Below are 23,880 nucleotides of genomic sequence, written 5' to 3'. Positions count from 1 at the left end.
AGTTCACATTTTACAAGATTAGATTGTATTTTATATTACTGAATTTTATAATCAAAGAAGTAGAATTTTGTAATAACATCATGGTGGATTATTGGAAAGATATTTCCTTTTTTACCTGGAAAGTACATAAAAGAAACACCTTCCCCATATGTCAACACACTCTCAGACTCACAGTAAATCTATTATTTAAGCTGTTTAAGCTCTTTTGCCTTTTATGGACTAATTAGTTAAGGAAAAATGGCATTATTTTTTTTGGTGAATTTTGGGTCAGGTCAGGGGAAATTAGTCTTTGCTTTGAGATGGAATTAGGAATCTGATGGTGAGATGCTGAAGGGTCCAAAAAATGACAGATGTGTCTAAGGACTTGGCCTTTTATTCCCAGTGAAAAACAGTTCTTGATGCTTGTCACCCTGCAAAATCACAGATGTTCCACTGCCTCTTCCCTGAAGTCTGTTAACTACTTCAACTTCTTTTCTAGTCTCTATGTACTTCTTCCTCCTTTGTTGTGAGTAAAAAGAAAAATCCTTATTTTTAGCCCTTCTTATGACATTTGTTTTTCCCTGTTTCGCTACTTTTAAATTCACTTTTATGTGAGCCTGAAAGCTGACAGCACGATCCCAAAGTCTTGCTCACAGATGATGATGTCCAACCACTGGGCCTAATATAGATAGTGTTAATATTGAGAAAAAAGGTTGGATGGCACCTTCAGAGTGCTTCTATGTAAACTCATACGTTCAACAGAGAATTAAAAGCAGCCCTTAATTTCCTCTTCCTACACAATACTATGTGAAAGAGTTTTCTTGCTTGCATGTATATGCATAAATATGTTAAATTTCTTCTCAAAATGAATAATCAGAACAGAGGCATGGTTGGAAATGGTTTTGGTGTGCTACAGTAAGCACATTTATTGTTCCACACTCCATGGGGCGTTAGGCTGAGTTTTGCAGATCTCTACAGACTGATAGTGGAGATGCAATTGCAGTCAGAAAAGTGCCTCCCCTGGGGAGATGTTATGCTTCATCTTCTGACTCATCTTTAATATCCATTGTCCTTCAATTTCCTTATCTTCAAAACTTTTATCACATCAAAGTTGTTTTGCTGTTTGGTTTTGTTGTTTTTTCTCAATGTGACTGGTAAAACATTCATAGCTGGCAAACCAAAACAAGTTCTATATATCTCTCTATATCATCTATATTTATATCTATCTATATATGTAAATTTATATTTGAAAAAAATATATATGTTCCAAGAGAGATTAATACTATTTAGATATTTTGTCCATTACATATCCATGTATATAATGGACATATATTTATATCCCCTTCTAATTGATGAGGAGCTTTTTGATTAAAAGACAAAATATCTGACTCATTTTTTTTCCCAGAACTCTGTATAACTACTTATCTTGTGAAAGCAAATCACCAAAGAAAACTGATCTCTAGGAAACAATAATGTTGTTTGTACTGTTTTGCAGCTCAAAAAAAAAAAAAAAAGAAATTAGGCTACTTTAACACTTGCTTTCAGTATTTTGAGTCAATTTAGGCTAGGAAAGAATGTTCTTTATGTAAAGAAAAAGTGATCATTTCATGCCCTCTCTCTAGGAGTACTTGCTGGGCTATAACAGCATACATCTCCCTTTCCTGGCACAGATTCACCTCATCATAAACTTTAACATCCAGTAGGAATATTGTGTTTTCTGTAAGGAATGCAACATGAATTGAGTTCACCTTCCTTTAAAAAACAGATACTCTCCATGAAGAGAAAGCTATCAAAACTTTTTAGGAAAAATATAAGCACATGTGTTTCATGTATGCAGCTAAATGTGCTTATGTTGTTTTCTGATCCAGAGACACTGATTAAAAATGTATTGAAGGACCTAGAGAAACACCAAGTGAATGTGGAGAATCTCAGCTCAACAGAACTGGATGAAATTGCTGATACCATTGCCACTGCAATCCAAAGTGTTGACATTCAGGAAGAAACAGAAAAAAGTGCTGGAAAAACTAAAGAAGACAAAACAGAAGCACAAATGAAGAAAGGAGATTCTCAAGGAAGGGGAGAGCTTCAGACTGGATTAATGGAAAACAGTGTTAATATACCAGGTATTTATTTTAGAAGTACAGCAAAAGACAGCTACCCTGATTTTCCTCTATTGCTTCACCTTAGTGCTAGACTTCTAAAAATCAGTTTTAAAGAAGTGTGAGGGAAAGTTTCTGTATTTCCCGCATGGCTGTGGAATTTTAGATTGTTTTTTTTTTTCTTTTTACAGGAGGTTCTTCATTTACCAAAAAAATCTGTTTATGAACACTTGGTCTTCAAGCTTCACAAACAAGATAAATCTACACACTCAATTATATTGAAATAAGAATTGCTTTTGGTCTAATTTCCACTTTGCTGTGTGGTATAATTTCCTATTCTTGAAAATGAGATGTTTAAGCAAAATGATAATGGAAATTATTATATTACAAGATGTATTTCAAAATATGCAGAGAAAAAGGATATGTTTTACAGATAGTCATTTTTTAACATGCCACAGCTACTTGCAGAAAAAAATCTGTGACAAGTTACAGGTAGAAACCCACTCATTCCCTTTCTTTCTTAGGGAATAAGAAGAGTTATTATGGTTATTTGTTTCTGTCAGCACACATATTTTCCTGGTGATGCAGATTCAGAAGCCACAGTAATTACCATTAATGAGTGAATACCACAGTGGAGCATAAGTTACTGCTCATCCTTTTTCTATTTTAGGAATGCTGTAATATCTAGTATGTCAGAAAAGTGTACTGTAGGTCATAAAAAATGATTTTAACTGTTTTCATGGTGGTATACTGAAATCCTTACTAGCTAGGGATATTCTGGTTATTCTGATTTGTTGTAGATTAAAAGGAGCCAACTTGAGGATTTATCTTGAGTCATGCTGGGAAAGATGAATGACATTCAGTTCATAAAGCAAAAAGCCAGTATTATTTGACTGAGGTTAAGGAACTGACTGAATATTATCACTGTAGTTAAACTGTAACATGATTTTGGTGAATGATATATTTTGAAATACTTCATTTTCTTCCATCAAAATAGATATAAGGGAAGTACATGTTTCCTTTTCCTTTACCATAAATGTCCATCCAGCAAGCTAGAGCCATTTTATTCTGTTTTGGTTTTTTTTTCCTCAGATATTGGTAAACTCATATGATGATTTGACACTTAATTAGCAAAATAACACTATTACATTGGCTCTTGAAGTATTCTGTCTATTGATCTCACATTAATTTGATATCAAAGTGGGGTTAGAATAACAATAACAAATTATACAGTGCTCCTTACTCTGCTTTTTCAGCTTTGATGTCTCAATGTTTAAATCACATAAAAAAAAAAACATTGCTAAAAAGCACCCTATGAGAAGTCTTTGTTTTGTATATGATGTTTGCCCTTCATAACTCTATATTTGTGCTTTTTATATCCTACAGATAATGGAGTGCACGAAGCCAGTGTGAGAAATGATAAAGAGGTATAGTACCAGTATTTTAACAAAAAAAAGTGTTCCATCTCAGAATATCTGTACGCAGTGAGAGACAAACTCACACTTCTGAAATACAAGACTTGTTCTAAGTTTTGTGTGGCTATGATTCAATAACACACATGTTGTTTTAATGCACTGAAATATTAAATGAGCATTTATTTAAACCTTAACCAAAATGGGTTTTGATGTTCAAAAATCAAAATCAAGTCCTTTTTCCCCCCTTTCTCTAATTTTTAAATAGACAGAATTTATAACAGATTCACAAAGTTCAGGCTTTTCCTCAAATCAGTAGATTTGCTTCTTTTCCCCTTTGGCTTTTAGTCCTGGGGAACATCAGCTCTAGGGAACAAAAGCTCTAGGCATTACATCTTGCACCCTAGCTAGTAACACCAAAATTAGCATTTTAATCCAAATTACTTTTACAATATTCCTCCTGAGCTTTGAGTTTTATCCTATGGACTGCTGTCCAATATTTAGCCATTTTTGAGGTATATTCATCTTTCTTTTTCTCCATTTCATGGAGCAAAAAAATTTCAAAGAAATATTTTTAAAAAATGTGTTAAACTTCTCCTACTAGGTACTCTATGAAAAGCTAATACTGCAAGACTCGTAAGTGGGCAAATCCTCTTGTGTTCACAGTAAAATCTCTTTGGTCCTTCCACCAAACAAGGGAAGCACACACAGAGTGGCAGGAGCTTTAAACACCCACATGAAAATCATCAAGGAATGAAGTGCTGTAGTCACAACAGACTTACTGTGGATCTCATATATAAATTTTTTAGTGACAGTTTGAGAAGGGAATGTTTGAATAGAATTTCATGTGACACAGAGCACAAAGTGCCCATTAGCCATCATTTCCTCCCAAATGCTTGGCTGCAATAAAGTTATGTAATGAAGCTAACTAATGAATTTTTCGAGGCACCTGTTTTGACTCTGGTTCATTTGCTTATTGTTGATTTATTAGACAGATTTTGGTTTTCTGTGATCATATGTTGAGATTGTTGGATCATCCACACACAGTTTGTCACCATTTCTAGAGATGAAGAAGGGAAACAGAATTGGTCAGATAATATCTGTTCCTTTTCTGGTGTTATAACTTGTGAGACCCAAGAGGTATGAAAGTTTTCAGGCCCAACCCAGGAATATTGATGGACATTTCTATTTTTTGTCCTTTTCATTAACTTATGTGATAACAAAGTTTAATTTCTGTCAGTACTTAAACACAAAGACACATGGAAACTACTAAAAAAACTATTGTGGCATAATTTAATGCTCTTTTATTATTACTGAATAAACAGCATGTTCTTAACATAGTCTAGCAGCTTATAGAAATTAAGAAAATGACCATGCAACAGTTGTATGAGTAGATTCTACCATACCAATAAGAGTTTGAAAAAATTGTATCCAGGTTTGGTGAGTATAACCTTCCTGTGTTTAGTTTTAAAAATAATGTTATTCTTTTAATACAGGAGAACACTGCAAAACTAATTAGATTTTTGAATGAGAACGCATTAGCTGAAAATATTCATAAAGACCTTATTGCTGAAGAACCTACAAAGACAGAAACTAAGAAATCTGAAGAAACTGACCCTTCTTCCTCAGAAGAAACAAATGCTGGTGTGGAAAATGTAAAAAGTGAGACTTTCTCAAGGGAGCTGACAACTGCAAAGAACAGTGAATCTGACTCCGAAGACCCCAGCCAGACCAGCTACTGGATTAAGAATGCTTTAATGCAGGAAGGAAACTCCTATGAAAAGCCTCAGAAAAACACAGGACAAGGCTTACAACTTGAAGTGAAATCTTCTCAGGAGGAAGAATATGGCTATATTGTGACAGTGAAAGAGTAAGTACAGCAGCCAATTTGAATGGCATTTTTAACGGGGGAAAAGACAAAGTTATTGCACCTAGTGAAATATGAATGCACAAGAGGAAAATGCCACAGCCTGATTTTTAATACATCTGAAACTGTTTGGAACCTGTTCAGTACTTTGATGAAAATACAAGCAAACAGTTCCATTTTCTTACAGTTGCCTTTCCTCCCTTGCAGAAGACATTAAATTTGTAGGTCTTTTGCTTAGACCTCTCTCTATCTTCTCATGTTCTAGTGACCTTCCAATATGTCACTAAGTGTGCTTATGGTTAGGATGGGAGCTTTAAATATTTGACTTGAAAGTAGTCTAAATATCAATGCCTGAGTCATTCTTTCAGAAAACGACACACAATAATACAGCACAGTATTTTCTCTGTGGTTTTGTTTTGATCTGAAAATAACACATATAGAAATCCAAACATCACATATGCAGCTAGTTTCGAAAGAAAGGCCTAATGCTTTCAAGTCATGCCACTAATGAATTTGACATTTAATACTATACTTTCAAAAAGGCAACTTTAGCCCCCCTAATGATGCACAGTTCATTACAGGATTTGGGATTTTAGAACCATGTAGGCAACCATGTAGGCAATTTCATATCCTTTTCCCCTCTGTAAAACAGTGTTATGTTTGATTAGCAATCCTGACTCCTCTTCTGTGAGAAATTGGGAATTTCTAGGATGAGCTTACAAATCACTGTCCAGCATCATAGAAAAACTGAAGCAGAAATTTCTTTAGCATGTACTGGTTCTTTTGACTGTCTTAAACTTATTAATGGGATTGAAGGCAATAGAACTGTAGAGGATTCTTGGTTTTACTATACTGTGTTGTATTGAAATGCATGTGGCTGCACATTAGAAACAGACCAGAAACTGGTGGAATACCCTTTAACTGCACCTCTTCATTCCTGTCTAGGAATGTTATGTAATGCGGTAGAAGACAGTTTTTCCCCAGCTCAGCACTACTTCCCTTTTCCCCCAGCTCTTTTAACTCATATCAGTCTGTAAGACTCCTTTATTCCAAAGAGTATCATAATGACACCATCTCATTTGGCTATCCAGACTTATTTGGCTCATAAATGCAGTAAAGTTTAGAACTGCCAGAGCTCTGTGAAATGGGAGATGTTCTGAATTTCAGTGTTCACAACCTGGAGATTCTTCACTGTATCATCTTACCTGGTTTTCTTCCTAGCTAGTCTCCCACTGATGACTTTTCTCTGAATTATGTCTGTTATTTTTCAATGAAACTTGTTGAAGAAGGTATTTTGTCCAAAGATTCTTGGTTCTAGAGGAGTCCATATACACAAAGATAGGTTAGCTTTACCATTTTTAATGGTTTTTAGTGGTTGGTGGCCGGACTCAGAGAGTGGTGGGGAGTGGAGTTACATCCATGGTTGTAACTCTGAGTAGACAGCAATGTGTTCCACAGGGCTCAGTACTGAAGGCAGTTCTGTTTAATATCTTTGTTGATGATCTGGATGAAGGGATCAAGTGCGGAAACAAATTTAGGAGGGAGTGTTGATCTTCTGGAGGGCAGGAAGGCTCTGCAGAGGGAAAAGCCCAGTTTGCACCAAATGCATGTTAGGAAAAACTAGAAAGGTTAGAAAGGTTTGTCAAGCTTTGAAACAGTCACCATGGCTGGAGGTGTCTAAAAGGCATGTACATGTGAAACTTAGGGACATGATTTAGTGTTGGACTTGGCAGGGCTGGGTTAACAGTTGGACTCGATGATCTTAGAAGTCTTTTCCAACCTAAATAGTTCTATGATCCTATGATTCTGCTCAGTGCTATAGCTGACATTTGTGGAGAGATCCATTCCCTATTAGCTTCTGAGGTTTTTCAAGCACAATCCAAGGAGGTGTTAGCACTGCTGCACTGAGCTCCATGAAATGCTTGGAAGATGCCAGCATTTAATTGTGCCACAAACCAAATATAAGCATTTCCATCTAATACTTGAAGTAAAGATTTGTGATACTTTAAAGATTTGTCAAAATGGCAGTCTGTCAATGGCAAGAACAGTGGGTCACTCCTGCTGTGTTTGTCAAGTGAAGTGACCTTTCAGATGGTTGCAGCACTGCAATCCATACCAATCCATATTATCCATCAGTGCTAAGCTTTGGAATGAATTGACACTTTCAGTGTAGAAAATTGTCCAGCAAATCCTCCACTGTGCTGCTTCAGTATTTCATTATTCTGAGAAACCAATCAAATTGGTGATTTACTTTGTTTACTCTCTTCTCTTTCAAAAAATTGGTATTCTACTGCTGGAGTATTTATGTAAGATTTTTTTCTTTCTCAGTGTAATTTGAAGCTTTGAAGTGTTTTATTAATTTAAACTCTAAAATTCTGAAGTAATCTTATTTTTTTAAATTAATCTACAAGATGTTATTTTCATTTGTGTTCTACTTTTGCCATAATTATAAAGTACCTCTGTTATAGTTGGGATACATCAGTGTGTGCTCTCTAGTCAGAGAAGTCTTGCCTTTGGACTCTTTCTATTTTCTGAAATTCTGGTGCTTCACATTTGGGAAATGTTTTTTTCTTTGAAGAATGCCAGTTCTCCCATTTGTTTGGCAGTATTTGCTCTAAAATGAGGGCCTGGATCCCACAATCAAAACATTTGCACAGTGTTTAGTCTCCTGAGTGTCTCATGAGGAAATCCAGAGCCTGAGTTTCCAGAAAATGTAGTTCTTACCACCTCCAGTAAATCTAAATGGAAGGTGCTGCATGCTCAGCAGTTTAAATAGCCAAGCTGGCATGCAATTTGTCAAATATGAGATTGAGTAGCTAGACTTAAATGCACTAAGAAAAATCCTAGTTTGAAAGTTCATCTCTTTCTGCTGCTAATCACAGAGTCTTTCAAGCTTCAAAATCAAGTCATGCTTGTCTGAAACCATGCTTGGACACCTAACGCCGAGCATCCTGTCCTGTTTTGTGATTTTATCAGAGGGCTTGTGCTTGAAGTTTTTCATAGAAAGACTAGATCACAGGCAGCTCATGGCAGCTCTCTTAGCTTGCGAGCCAACTTCTGGCATTGCTGTGTCACACATTTCCAGGATAGTTCATGTTTTGTCATATGTTGGCTCCCAATTGCAGACTGTCTGTGTAAGATTGTATAGGTTGTAAATCTGCTCCCACCACGTGAACCGAGTTGGATGCTGCATGCATGGCTCATTCATTGGAGGGAACTGCAGTTCAGCTCAGGTGCTGGGAAGAAATGGGGCTTGTGTTCACAGTATAAAGTTGCTTTGGGATATGATTAGTCTGACCCATTTAATGTGCTGAAGGGTTGGGTTAATTACAAATGCTTGATATTATTTCTCCACCTTTACAAATGTGATAAATGATACTGCTTTGCATATAATGATTACTTTCCTCAGGATGGCATTCGGGTTAGGACCCTGAAGCTGGTTTGTAAAGAAGTCTTGGTTTATTCCTCAAGTTTTCTGTTTTCCTGGGCATATCATTAAATAATTGTATTTTTATGATCTCCATTATTTTTCCCCTACCAGGTGGAAGCATTTTAATTGCATTTAAAAATTAAATTTAAAATAAATAGGAAAAATTAATCACACTATCTACAGCAATGAAAAAAGGCTGCTATCATTTTCACTTAATAGATCTTGATGTTTTTTAGAAGCTGAGCATTTATATTCCATGAGGCTTTGCAGCTCTTTTTAGAAAATAATAACAGAATGTTCTTGTCTTTTAAGACATCTATTCAAAAAGAAACACTGATTTGACCTTCTCTGTATATCTTACTGTTCTTTTTGAAATCATCATTCTACTTACAAGTGCACTTTATTAAGAGAAAGAGATTTATTCATATTCTTCACTTAATTTCTACAACTAGCTTTAAAAATTAAGAGAAATTATAAACACACATAAACCAGAAAATCTGCTGCTACTGAAGTCTGTTAAAATCATCAAAGAATAGCACTGCTGACATTAGAAAAAAAGTTAAATGTAAAATTTTTATCTCTGATTTTTTACTTCCCTTATATAACTCCTCCCTTGTATAAATAAGTTCCTTAAGTGTCCATAATTGATTTTAAAGCCAAAGGTTTTGCTTCTGACAACATTGCTTGACCCCCTATCTGAATAATACACATGGAAAATCCTTTCCTGTACTATTATCCAGTAGGCACGATTTGGTCTTTGTCTCAGCACCAAAACCTGTAGAGAGACATAATTCTAGAATTTTCTGTTGCCAACTCTTCATGCATAATTATTCATGGTCCCTAGAGTTTTTTAGACATGAAATCTTTTTTCTATCTATAATTCTTCAGTTTTTTGTGATTCTTAGAAAGTGACAGAGATCATACCCCCCTTATTACTGCTTCACTGTCTCAATTTTGATATTATATATTCCCATAGGAAAATGATGCTTTATGCTTCCTATTCATCCACAAAAAATAACAGCAGTAGTTAATCTGGCTTTGTCACAGAGAGCAATAAATACTGCCTTTTTTTTTATGTGTGTATTCAGTTTTGTATATTTTTATTATCTCTTCTATGCACAGAGATATAAGAATCTGTTCTACTTCAGCTGCCCTTAGCTTTTGTGCTTTCAAAATCTGTTGAAATATATTGTGACAGAACGTGATTCTCAACCTGCTGATGATAATTTTACAAGAGTCCTTCCCAGTGTCCATCTTTCCCTCCTTGAAGGGCTTTGCTTTCACACATATTTTCCTCTCATTTCTTTCTGGCCCAGCTCTGCATTTTTACTTCTAGAGGAACATAGAGAGAAAATTTTCCAATTTTCTAATTTTCTAATTTTCTAATTTTTCTAATTTTCTAATGTGGCTGGTGACCATCCAATCCGCTGCACTAACAACTAAAGGCAAGAATTCACTCTGGTCCTGATGCAGTGGACAATTTTGGGAATGTGCCTGGAGTCCTTGGTAGCACCACAAGAACTCCCTCAGATCTGTATTACTCCACTTAGTGGAAGAGGAATGGCTGCTGGCCTGGTTTCCCAGGCCAGACATTCCCAGACATTCTCATTCCTCTTTCCATGCCTCTGTGCTCCTTTAGCACCCTATGTTTGGGTCTTCCATGTCCTTGGTTCAGGTCCAGCTCCTTCACCTCTCAGTAAGCAGGTTCAGGTCATACAGAATTACACATGAAATATGACCAAAATAAGGATGGGGCTGGGGGCTGTGCTTTGTTTTTATAAACAGTGGGAGTTGTTAAAACCCTGAGATGCTGCAATATCTCACAATAACATATGGTCAGTTCTTCTAGGATATCACAGTGCTTTTAGGGTAATTACCATTCAGGTCATTAGGAAACAGTAATGAATTTTAAACTTTTGAAATGAGTGAGAACAAGAAAGCCAAAGATCAGGATTCCTGGGAATGCAACATACTGAATCATAGTGCAGTCTATTGCCAGTACTTTTTCATCAGTGCTGTTCTGCCCAGTCCTGGGAAGCTCAGATGTAAAAATGCCATCATTTAATTTTCATGGTTTATTTTTTAAAATTTCTTAACTCACATTATGTGTATAAAATATAAATGCTCAACCACTAAAAATTAGAATGAAGTAATTTCATGAATAGAAAATCAGTGAATAAATTTGAACAGAAGTTCTCTGGGCAACACGTGCCAGAGTCTCAGTAAAGAATCTCTTCCTAATATATTGCCTAAACCAATTCTCTTTTAGTTTGAAGCCATTCCCCCTTGTCCTGTCACTACACTTCCTGATGTAGAGCCCCCTCTGATTTCCCTGGAGGTCCCCTTCAGACTCTGGAAAGCTGCTTTGAGGTCCCCTATACAACCTTCCATTCTCCAGGCTGAACAGCCCCAACCTCCTCAGCCTGTCATCATAGAGGAGATGCTTTAGTCCCTTTATGAATGAGTATTTCTGTTTCTTGAACTCCTTTTTTTGAACACTGTATTGTTGGATATTCTTTGTCATTTTGCATTATAAATTGGTCTGGGCTTTATGCTGCCTTGAGGGAAGATAGAAGATAGGAAGGAAGGGAAAGAATAAAAAGTCAAAAGTGCATTAAAATGTGTATCATCATTTGTGCTCAATCACATTTACTAATTACTTGTATGAAGAAGTAATTTGATATGAAAGAACAGGTTTGCATTTTCAAGGCTTTTTTGCATCAGAGATTCAGGGTGCATGACAAGTAAACCCTGTAGCTGTTTCCAGGATTCAGCTTAAAATGCATTAGGGAGTACTTTGGTGGGGTCCATTTCAGCCTCAGAAGGGAGGGCAACACAATCATGGCACAAATTATTGCCATTATTTCTGTGCTTCTGCAGGCGACAAAGCATCTGTATGAATTTGTTACTATTAACACAGCTGGAGGTACTGAATGTTTGAAGTAATGCAAGCACAGGCTGGCACAGTGTCACACTTTGATTATAACTCCAGAGAGTTGGTCCTTCTCAACTTCTCTCTCTCTCTCCTGTTTGCAGGATGCTGTTATCTCCTCTGACCTTCATAGCCCGACCACTGCCATTGATTTTTAGCAAGTGTCATTTGTGTTACAAATTGGTCTGGACTTGAATCTCTCTGTATTAAGAGGTTTAGATTCACACTTACTGATGGTGGGAAAAGAGGGAAAAAATTACAGAAAGTGGGAATTTGCTGAGCTGTCAAAACAGAAGTAAGCTTAAAAAGGTTTTATGGCTAATATAGCCTTTGAGGAAACAAGCATAAAAAAACCAAAGTGCAGCCCAATGCAATAAAATTGCAGTGCCCTTAAAATGATTACAATAACAGTGCTGTGAAGTCAGACAGCTCTCAAACAATCCAGTGAATAGCTCTGTGCTTCAAAGTTATTCAGTTGCTCTCATGAATTCTGGATAAATGTGAACCATTTACAAAATTAATCATTATTTAACTTAATGTAAGACACAGACTGTGTTCAAACCAAAATGAATCAGTGAAATGCATTCCTTCCCAGTCTTTACTGGAGATGTATGCTCCAAGATGTATGAAGGTACACTGAAGCATGGACAAAAATCTCAGACAGACAAGGCAGGCTGTTCTAACACCATGGACTTAAAGCATCACTGCCCAGGACTTTTATTATAGATTATCAAATGAGTTACTCTCAGGGCACTTCCAGAAAAGAGAAATAAATACAGTTTCAGTGTCTAAATATTTTTCTTAGGCTTGGTAGGCTTAAAAAGAATTTAATGGCAATGCTATAAAATTTCTATTAAAAATGTTCCCAGTAGTCCTTGCCATGGCACTTACCTCCTCTGTGACCTCCAGAAAACCCCTCTAGGGTCTCCATTTCTCTCCATTGTATGGATAATATGCATTGTTCTTGTGATGACTGAAACTTCCTTTGTGTCTAGAAAAAGAGGAGTAGGAGCTGGAGAAAGCTGGATTTGATAGCTTTATACTGGTGGTTGTCAGCCTGATGGGAATGGCAGAGTCATGTCACTGTGTTGCCCTGTCCTTTCCAGCAGTCTGTGTGCTGCCTGAGGTGGCAGAAGCACATGCTCCATCCTTGGGGCAGGAATAGATGATATCTTTCTCCATTTATTCCTTCCTCAGGTAAATGTGACATCCTTCCTTTGGATTGTGAGGTGGGTGGCTCAGACGTTGGCAGTAGCCAGGCTTGGTAAATGACCTTTCACTTCAGAGAACATTGGTACACATGGTATTGGTGTACTAAAAAGTGCCATGAAGCCAATTCCCTGGAGACAGGAGACACTGGGAAGAGAGGAGTGAAAATCTCTAGTGGCACCTTGATAAAGCTGTATCTTTTTGTTACAGTACCATCAGCAGCCCTCCCATGCCTCAGTTATTACTGAAATTTGCACACAAGGAGTTTCACATCAATCTATTTCATACATCAGTAGCTGAGTTTCCCATTATTTTGGTTGTTAAAATATTTACCAATCTTAGAGGAGAAAAAAAAAGATTAAAAAAAAAATCAAAAAAAACCCCAGGAAAATCCAAAATAATTAAACCATGTGAGATGGAGAAGTGCTGTGATCTGAGACCACATTAATTATAAGCTCCTATTTAATGCTACACAATTTAAGTCCTGGCTATTTGTATGTGAGGACCACTGAGCCTGGGCCTCCAGGAGGCAGTGCCAGGGACCCTCTCTTCTCCTCTGTGGCAGCACCACACATGGAAGACCCTCAGCATCTTCTGCTGAGATACATCAGACTCTCCTGGGAGAAAAGCTGCTGTCACAGCAAAACCACAAGTTGTACCTACCCTTCAAATCAACAGGACATAAATGGGATGCTCTTCACATTAACTTTAAGGAGAGTGAGTCACAGAGCAAGGGGCAGAGTGTCACTGTGGATTAAGAGCTGGTTATGAGATAGAAGAGGAAGATTTGTCATGAACTGCTGCTCCTCAGCGTGTACAGAGATTAGTGGTACCCCATCGGCAAATTGTCTCTGCTAGGGAGAACTATGGAGGATTTAGAAAAATTCCAGATGGATTTAAATACATTGAGGGATTAAGGAGTACAATGGTAGATGAGATTCAGCTGGAATAAGTGTGACAGAATAATAGACATTAACAAAAATAATACTTTGGGGGGAAAAAGAAAGAAAAAGCAAAGTTATTCTTTAAACTCCTCATAGTCTGTGCTCTGAGGCTGTAAAAATTTGAACAGAAGATTTGTTATATCTATATACATGAATCCTGCTCTTCATATGGTGGCACATATTTTCAGACTTGAAAATTTAAAAGAAAGCATGCAAATCCTGAAGGCAGTGGCCCATTTCCCAATATGTCTAAAACACAAACTAGTGTAATATGTAGCACTGGGGTCAAGAGTTCAAGAGGAGATTTTTTTTTAAAAAAGAGAGATTTTTCTAATTGCTAAGCAGATACATAATCATATTAAGTAATTGTTTGTAGAATTATAACCATAATCTTATTTCTTTTCAGAAGGGATACTCTTGCTGCAGGGTATAAGGCAAGAGGAATTCACACTGGTATCTGTCTTTTCTTGGCCTAGGCTACAGTGCACATGTGACACACAGAAAGTGCTTGACTGATACTGTTTTTAAACACAAGGTTCATATGTTTCATGAGGATCATGTAAGGAAAACGTGGCACCATTCCTGACCTCTGGAGTCAGAGAATGAATCAGTTAGACTGATTTTTTATGTATAATATTCTAATTTATTTGGTCAGGTGTTCATAGTACTCTTGGGATAGAATATCTGTGTTTTGCTACTTTTTGACTGGGTTTTGGGCAAGTGCCTGAATAATGGCAATTTCATAGACACCCTTTCACTGTTTCAATTTTCCCTCAGGGAACTAAGGAAATACTATTTTTTGAATACTGCTACCGAATAACTCTCTTAATGTCTTTCCCTCTTTCTTTCTTGATTATTAGTGGTGCAAATACAACAGTGCCCAAGCCAAAAAAAAAAAAAAAAATAAGATAAAAGAAAGAAAACTAAAGAACTAATGTTCATTAGAAACTGGAGTATATTGTTTGTCAAAGGACTGTTTTTCCCAGGATAGACGGATTCTTAGGTGGTCCTTACAGACTTACAGAGGCAGATCACAGCTGACCACTTCTCTTGCCCTCTCTTAGAATTTTTCCAGAATTATCTTGGACTTTATTTCTTAGCACTTACTTTTGAGCTATGCTGTATTTAGTGCTAGTTTTAGAAAATCAGGCAGTAGCATGTCTGAGGTGGTCTACAATAATCTCCAGTCTTGTGCTGGTGGCTGCTGCTGAGAACTGACTCAGGGTCTGGGGTTAACATGCACTGCTGGGAATGTGCTTCCTTCAGCATGGCTCTTCTCACTCCTTCTTGATCCCAGCAGCAGGAACTGGAAATTTCTTTCCTGCTCTTTATCCTTTTCTCTTGACTGCTTCTAGCAGGCAAAGCAATCATGGCTGGTGTGCACCAGCCCATTGCCCACGGACAGGCAGTGCCCAGGTCCTGCCATTCTGGCTCCTCTGCTTTTCCTTGCCAAGCAGTGCACTGAGAGGGGAGCTAGGAAGGGAAAGAAACCAAGACTGACTGGCCCATGAAGGTGGATGGTTAAAAATGCAGAAGTTACCTGTTCCCACACTCCTCCTTTACTGAATTTCATACTTTATGTTTATTAGAGCAAGTCCTAAGCAAATGGTTCCTAGCACACCTGTAAGTCATTTTACAGGAGCTCTGAAATACTCCACACACCTCAGAGTCTCATCCCTCAGCCTCAGCCCTGTGACAGACATTCCTGCTCTTTTCCAGGCATGGAGGAAGGATGGCAGCTTGGCTGGGGCTGGCCAGGCTGTCCCTCCCAGCTTACCACCAGCAGGGATTTTGCCTGCACCAGTCAAAGTCCATACTGCTGCCAAATGGTGTTAGCAGCCAGAGAAAACTGGTCCTCAACATTATTCATCCTAAAGACAGACTCCTTATTTGACTCTCTAATGCATTCCATATGGTAGTCCAGACTCATATTTCTGAACTTTGATTTTTCTTTTTTTAGGTTTAGCTTTTTATCTTCAGTACTAAGGACACTGTGCTGCATATTAAGAAAGTGATACCGTTATAGCCTGTTGCTCTGTCAGTGACAGGAAGCTGATTTGATGTCAATCAAAACAAGGATATTACTGAGGAATGGCCAGGTGGAACTTCCTTAAATAATTATTTTAAACTTGGAAATTCATCTTTCTTAGAATTCAGTATTTAGAAAGACTAGTGAGAAAAAAATGATTCTCAGCAATTTTACTGAGTAAAAACTACTCCCAGTTCTCAGCTCAGCAGTAAAAAAAAATCTTAAATGTAAAAAACAGTTCCTATTTGTGTTCACTAAGAGAATGACTGTTAAAAAATCTTAAATAGAAACACTCAAAATAAATATAGTGGAAGGCAGGATCAACAAAATTATTTTTCAGATCAAAACTCAGATTAGCTCCTACAGTAAAGTACCACCACAGGGAGCCATGGATCTTTGGTGAACTCATCCAGGCAGACCTTCTGGTAGACTTTTTTTTTTTGCTAACAAGTGAATCTGTGGGATAAGGAACCAAATGAGAAAGAAGCTTACAATTCAAACACAACACTTTGGGCTGCAGGGCATAATCTGTGTGTAGCTCCCATTGTTTAATAAAAGTTGATTACTGAAATTAAATTCTTCAACAGATTTCATCCATTCAGCTTCTGTTTTCAAGAGCTTTGAGTATGTGTCTTGTTCCCCATGTGTTTAATATCTTTTCCCTTTAAGGTCTATTTCTAGGTGTAAAGCAGAAATGTGGTTATTTCAGAATTTAGAGTGAAAGCCAGTGCCTCATTTAGGTACCAAACTGCTGGATGCTGCACATGTTCCCCAAGGTGTCATCCACTTCATTTCACATCATGGAGCTTCTTGAGAGACAGGTGAAGACATACCCACACAGGGAGGTTAGACACCTTCTTTCCTCCACTGATTAGAAGGGGCCTTTGAAGACTCCAGAAGACAGCCCAGTCTGCAAAATATCTCCATTTCACTGAGACATGCCAAACAAAGTAGGATGTTCAGGGATCCAGCATGCCTAGTGCTGCTCTGCTGACAGCCACTGTGTCTAGGATCTTCTGTCTGTCTTCTGCTTGTCACTTGGAGCTTGGGAAGTGAAGCAGGAGATGGAAGAGACCTTACTGAAGTTGGTCTGAGCAGTTTTAACTCCCACATGCTGGAAGAGTGTTCTGTGTACCAGAAATGAGAGATAACGCTGTCCATCATCCTCTTGATGGCCCAGTGGTTTGTCTTCAGGCCTAAAAGTAACAGAAAAATAATGCACCTGACTCTTAACTTGCAACACTCAGGAGTAAGAAAGACTGCTGGTCCAAACTTAGTTTTTTGAGCATGTGTGCATTGAAAGTGGTTTTAATGTCAGCATAAGTCTGAATAAAATGTGTCCTCCCCAAAATTCCTAGATTCTGGTTTCAAACTCTGCTTCATTCTCTGATTTAGATGTGTATTAAATACTATTCAAGCTGAGCTCAGTTGTAGCCAAACTTTTGAAGATTCTCCACAGGACATAAACGGAGTGTCCATGCCAATGTGCATAAATTTGGACAGAAAAAGGGGCTGGGTATGAGTGGCATTTACCTGCCCAGAAAATACATTTACTGCTGGGAGGATACTGTAGTTAAGCATTCAGGCAACTCTGAGTCTAAAAAGAAATGCCTTGCAATTTTATTGTAGTGCTCATTGCTCTCAAAAATGGGCAAACTGGCCATCATTGTCTGTGTTCTGATCTAAGCAAATTTTGGGTGGATTGAACCCTACCTTACTTGAGATTTTACTGGGGATTAGACTGACATTGAGGTTTAAAGAGTGCAATTCCAATGTCAGGCACATTTCTGTACTGTATATTATTCTTCATTTTTGCAAAAATGATTCAATTGAATTAATCTGACAGGGCTGACTGGATGTCCATCACCGTGCTGCATTAAATTGCTAAACACTATTGGAAGGGCACTAGGTACAGTCTGGTAAAGACAATACATAATTTGAATGATGGCACTAAGGGAGCATTTCAGTCTCCAGTAAGTGGGTTTCCAATGGCACTTGGCAATTGGGAGGAGGAAAAGCAAGTGAGAGCAACTGCTTGTGAGACTGACATAACCTCAGCATAATACTGAACTACATGTTGTTCTCCTTGGGCTGAGAGCAGGCTTGGCAAACACCAGCAATCAAGCCATCTGTATAACTGCATCAGATTTCTTGCTACCAAAATGGTTCAATTTAGGGGATTGTTTTGACAGGCATGTTGGGAAATACAGAACATATAGTTTTCATCATTGTTTACTTCTGTTTTTCCTCTTGTTCCCTTTGACTTTGTCCACTGGCCCATATTAGAGTTTGAGCTCCATTTATCTCAGCATGCAGAGCTGGCCATGCTGCCAGTGTCCCCACAGAACTCCTGTGCCTTCATTTACATGTTTCCTTTTTGTTCTTTAACCAGAAGGGGAAACTTTGAGCCTTGAATGCATAAATCATTAGGTCCAGGTCAAAAATAGGCCATTATTCAAAATGTTTGTTCTCACTCATCAGATTTGTACTTAATCTTGGGAATTTCTTGAAGACGTGTAACATTGTTCAGAGAATTGGAGCATGAAGATGAACTGGTTCTGAGATCAGCATCCAATATGCAGCTCTGCTTTTCTGTTAAAGTGCTCTAACTGGCCATTCATGAAGCAAGCCTGGCCCATAAGACTGGTCTCCTACTCTATTTGCCCACAGCAGGCCTTTAGCAAGACTTCTAACTCACCAGTGAGTCTGAAGTTAACTTCACTGGGATCAGGATGCTCCAAATATACTCTAAAATCAGCAAGATGTGCTCTAAAACCAGTCAGAGGCCCTGTGCTAACATAGTTTGGAACAAAAGTTTTGGTAGGGGGAATAAGTGAAATTTTTAAGTTAATTTTCAGGAGGCGTAGTATTTGCTACTACATCTCCTTCATATTTGGTAGGGAGTGGTATATAGACCCAATAGTGTTGGTGCATCTGCTCTTAGACCCATAATGGATGCAAGTCAAATAATAACATTATTGTCTTTTATATAAAAATACCAGGCAGCTGACAAGGAATTTTGGTATAATTGCCTTCATTTTATGGACAGTGGAATTGCAGATAAGAAATTGTCTTGACTGGGGTAACTTGATAGACCTCTACTAGATGAAGACATATTCTGTTTCTCACTTGTTTAGCTACAGGTATTCTCTCATTTATGTATAAAACCACTGAAGACAGTGGGATTGTTTAGACAGGCAAGAAAAAAAATGCTAGCATTACTATGCATTTTGTATCTCGAACTGAGGAGAAACTCACTTAATGGGATTGTTCTAAGCTGTGCCAACTTCCTTGGAGCAGATTCTAAAAATTACTTCTCATCACTGCATTTTTCTTGTAAATTGAAAAGTTAAATCTTAATAGTCAATAGCAGGGGAAGATTATAATTCAGTGCAGTATTATTTAAATTACCTCTGTAAGTGGATTGTTCCTTAAAATATTTCTGTTTTCAGCTTCCTCACTGGGAGGGACCTAGACACTGGATGATACAAAATCTTATTTTCACCAGACAATCTAATTTTCTGGTATTCAATGTCCAGTACGCTTTGTGGAAACACTTTGACAATTACATAAAGTTGGGCTTCCAAATCCACTCTTGAGCATTTAAATGGATTGCACTAATTTTCAGAAGTGCTCAACAGCTCACATTAAAGTTAAGAGATATTTATTCATGTGTTTTAATTTCAGATTCATCTCTAAATAAGATAGCTTTATAGGCTAGATCCTGCCTTTTTTTATTTGGCTGTTTGTTTTGTTTTGTTTGGTTTTTGGGGCTTTTTTTTTTTTTCTTGTGTTAGACCAAACTCCTAATGAACTTATAGTGAGCTAATTGGCTCAGGATTATTTTAGGTCAACCAAGTAGATCTGAACTGGATGATTTATTTTTGACATGATTAAACTGGCTACAGAAGTTTTCATGGCTATGTCGTGACATTAAATCATGACATCAGAGTCTTGAGCTGAGCTGGGGAGTAATTTCATCTGAAGGGATAATGCAGTACTGCCATATAATATTGGCTATTTTTAGCAGAGATATAAGCCATATTATCCAGGAGGTATAATAATGCAAGAGCCCTGCCCTGAAAAGTGAACTAACAAAAGCAGTAGTGAAATATTTTGCAGATGACACTCTGAAAGACTTTGAAACTATATCTATCTTTATCTATATGTATCTTTATAAACCCCAAAGGAAATATTTATATTTAATTCTCCACTTATTTATTCATTGTCATTAGTGTGTCAAAGTTATTCTACCAATAATATGAGATAGAGATTGGCATCTGAGTGAGACAGAGTTCTGCTACTGATGCAGTAGGGTCTGAATCTATCAACTAAAAAAATAACAGGGTAGCACTCACAGATAGATATGGTATTAGAAAATAAAGCAATGGAAGGAAGTACATTATACATTAATTTTATACATTTTCTGACTCTCATTTCATCTTCCAAGAGAACTGGAGATGAAAACCTAAAAAGGACCTCAAAAGAATTATTTTAAACAGTGAGATGTATCACATTTTCTTTTAGCTGCTGTTATTACTTACCTTAAAAGAAGGTGCAAAAGAGAAATCTACAGCAAATGGAATGAGAGCAAAGGTAGGAAACCCAAAGTAAGCACTGTCTCAGGCTGGCAATTTTATATCATCTGCAAAAAGGTGCTTTGCCATCCAGCAGTTCCTAAGGCCAAAATCTAGCCCAAAGGTGATCAGAAACCTTCAAGGAAATAAAAAATGTAGTGGTAAAATCAAATCATAGAATCATAGGATATCCTCAGTGGGAAGGGACCCATGAGGTTCAATTCCTGCTCCTGCACAGGACACCCAAAAATCATATTATGTGCCCAAGAATATTGTCCAAACACTTGAACTCTGCTGAGCATGCTGTGATGTGGAAGCCAATTCCAGTGGCCTTCAAGCTGGGTGTTAAAGGCACTGCAGAAACCATGTGTTTTCCTGGACATAGAAGGGGTTAGCCAACCTCAAGAGAGAATTTGGGAAATGTAAATAGCATCCATGAAAGGTCCTTCTTCTACTATTGTTTCTTTACCAGCTCATGCTTTGTATCTCTGAGGCCTATCTCTTGATTTCTCTCTTGAGGATTCACTGTTACTGGTGTACTGAAATGCCTTATCACACACTCCTGGAAAAATTGCATTGAGTTGGACCTGTCTTGGCCCTGGAATGTGAGGGGCCACAGCCCAGGGATCCCTCTGTGCTGTACTGCTTGGGGTGCCAGCAAGGACCAAACAGCACCCAAGGAGTTCCCAGATCCCCCCTGGGAACTGCAGTGACCATCTTGACAGATCAGACCGAGCAGTGTGAACCCTACCCACAATTTTTCTCCAAGTCTTTGGCCTTGATGAGATATTTCAGTTGTCAGGGTTGTCTGAGAGCTTTCTTTCTACTGTTACAACTTTAGTCTGGAGTGTCTCACTATTTGCGCCTTATCTCAACACTTATTTTTTTGTCTTTCTTTCTTGGTTTGTCTTAACACATCCTGCTGAATTAATTCCATAGCTGTTGAACCTTCACAGTCAATAGACAAGACATATTTCTATGAAAAACCCTACTCCCTAATACAGAAACTGAATTGAGCAGGCTGAGAACTAAGCGTAGTATGTGAAACATCACAAAATCATCTGTTCTAAAAGTATTGAGTGGTTGCACTGAGGATGAGTGGCAGGGCTATGGGTGGGAGAACAGGTGATGTTTGGAAGATTGTCCTTGTGAAAGCCTGAAATGAGATGGGTGATGTTGGTGAACAGTGCAGTTACAGGGTAGGCCAGTTTGGTTAGCACTGTGCTGGTGGAAATGATGTGATTCTCGCCATGTAAACAAAGTTAAAGGCAATCACCATAAAAACCATGCAGCAATGAGCAAAATTAAACACTAAAGAGAAGTAAAGCATTAATTGAGCATGGAAACTCATGGCCTGGCATTTTTAGAGAAAGGTTTTGAATAGTCTCCTGTCCTACAACACAGCTGTCATAGAACTGTAATAAACAGTACTAAATTGTATCAACTCTGGGAAGTTAGAAAAATTGCATTGGAAAATATTGTGATTGTAATCATTCTTAATGGGAATCCTCAAATGTGACTGTGGGATCAGCAATAGTATTGATACCATAGAATGCTCATCCTGCAGCTATCCTGAGCTATTATGAATGATAATTTCCTAGCCTATCAAACTGCATCTGAGTATGTGAACCTTTGTGTTTGAGTTTGATATTTCATGAGAGTTACTAGGACTGATCTTGGATGCTCAGGCTTGCAAAACAATGGGCTTGCTGCACCACTTTCTCATCCATTTCCCCTCCAGCATTATTGCTGGTTTGTAGCATTTAAATGCTCTGATTACACCCCCCATTTACTGCTGCTGCATTGGCTTACTGCAGCATATCTTGGTTTTGAATCTGGGGAAAGCTTTTTCAGAGGAGCGGGGAGGGGTAAGCTGGAAGTAGGAGGTTGAGCTTTGCAAGTGAGGCTCTGGTTAAAAAGCAACACCAATGGACACAGCAGCCTTTGCCTGCATCAGACTTGCTATTGCAGTAAAAGCCCACTTGCTGACACCAATCATTTCTGTAAAATTTAAGCCAACCTCTTTGGGAGAGAAGATTTAATTAACACATAAACCCCAGAGTAACTATGACAATCTGCTTTCATAGTGATGAGAATAATCACGTTTCTATCCACTGTCAGTCCTTGAAGTATTACAGTTTTACGAATAATCTATAGTACATTTTTTCCCCTTGCACAATCAATCAGATCCTTTTGTTGTTTTCACACAAGAACATTTCTGTCTTAGAAATCTAGAAAATCTCTATATTTATCTGGTGCCTTGAGGGGCTACCTCTGGTTGTGTGACAGGAGGTCTCTTGAGCATTTTTGGCTAGTAGCATGAAGGGAGGCTGAGCAATTCCATCCTAACCAAGATCCACATGAGTTATCCCATTATTTAAATAGAGGTGCCCTTAGGGCAGTGCATGCAGAAACCAGTGAAAAAAAATCCACAACCAAAAAGAAAACCAACCAAAAGCAAAACCCAAACCCAGTGTTCATTGCAGACAATAAATAAAATAGTGGCAAGGAATTACCATGATGTAAAATTAGATCAAAAAGCTTTAACTCTGAGGTAGAAATAGTGACCTTTGAAAAAAGCTTTGAGAAAAATATTTTTCCCTTAGTTTTGTTGAAAAGATTGTGTCTAATACTACATGCTTTTTTTGACACCTTCTTCTCCTACTTATTATAAATCCTTGAAGGAACAAATACAGAACCTCTTTTTTCCTGTGGGTTAATCTCAGCAAAGTTGTTTCTGCTTTACCGTGGCATAAATTAGATATACTTGTAAGGTATAATTTTATGTCTTTGGGGCTTTAACAATGTTGAGAATAAATCTATGACCATAATTTAGACAGAGAATGTTGTCTCTGTTGTTTCACTGGACACTGTTATATAATTTCTGTATCTTTTTTTTATTTAATACTTTTTTATTTGGTTCCACAGTACTGAACAACTAAGTAAGGTAGGATCTTTGTATTAGGGATGGAATGTTCTTAATACATATTTGGACTTGTATCAGCCCTAATCACCTGAAATTTTTGCAAATATAAATTTTGCATCTGGATAAATGCTTTTTTAAATGATAGCAGTCATATTGTGTTAGGCTTGATTGCAACCTGTTTTCTAAATTAAAAAATGTAAATGTGGCATTGACAAAGGTTAAAAAGATTTAAAGGGGTCTCTGTCAGCAGTGTATGCACACACTAAACTAAATCCTATGTATCTAATCAGTGTCCTCTGGACTGTGTGTCTTGCTCCATTGTTTACTTTCAAATCCATAATAATTTTGTATCCTTTCACTGTGCAAAGATTCATTTTAAAATCTAATGAATTTAAAAATATGCTTTTCACTTGTCCATTTGATACCGAGCCTGCAATTTGACTTTCATTGTTTGTTTCCCTCCTTGTCTCGTCAAT

At 37.6% G+C, this 23,880-nt stretch overlaps 1 protein-coding gene across 1 annotated transcript in view; it reads left to right on the top strand.

Annotated features, from left to right (window-relative positions):
• Positions 1-23,880, top strand: part of PTPRN2 (protein tyrosine phosphatase receptor type N2) — a 636,386-nt gene that overhangs the window by 248,032 nt on the left and 364,474 nt on the right. The window contains exons 7-9 of the mRNA XM_077789214.2: positions 1,848-2,102; positions 3,465-3,505; positions 4,987-5,360. Of these exons, the coding sequence (XP_077645340.2) occupies positions 1,848-2,102; positions 3,465-3,505; positions 4,987-5,360 (670 nt within the window). The remainder of the gene's footprint in view (positions 1-1,847; positions 2,103-3,464; positions 3,506-4,986; positions 5,361-23,880) is intronic.

The sequence above is a fragment of the Lonchura striata genome, chromosome 2 (assembly GCF_050655825.1).
Source record: "Lonchura striata isolate lonStrDom1 chromosome 2, ASM5065582v1, whole genome shotgun sequence".
In the NCBI taxonomy this organism is placed as follows: Eukaryota; Metazoa; Chordata; class Aves; order Passeriformes; family Estrildidae; genus Lonchura; species Lonchura striata.
The sequence above is the reverse complement of the archived record's forward strand: the minus strand, read 5'-3'. Positions and strand labels throughout refer to the sequence as shown.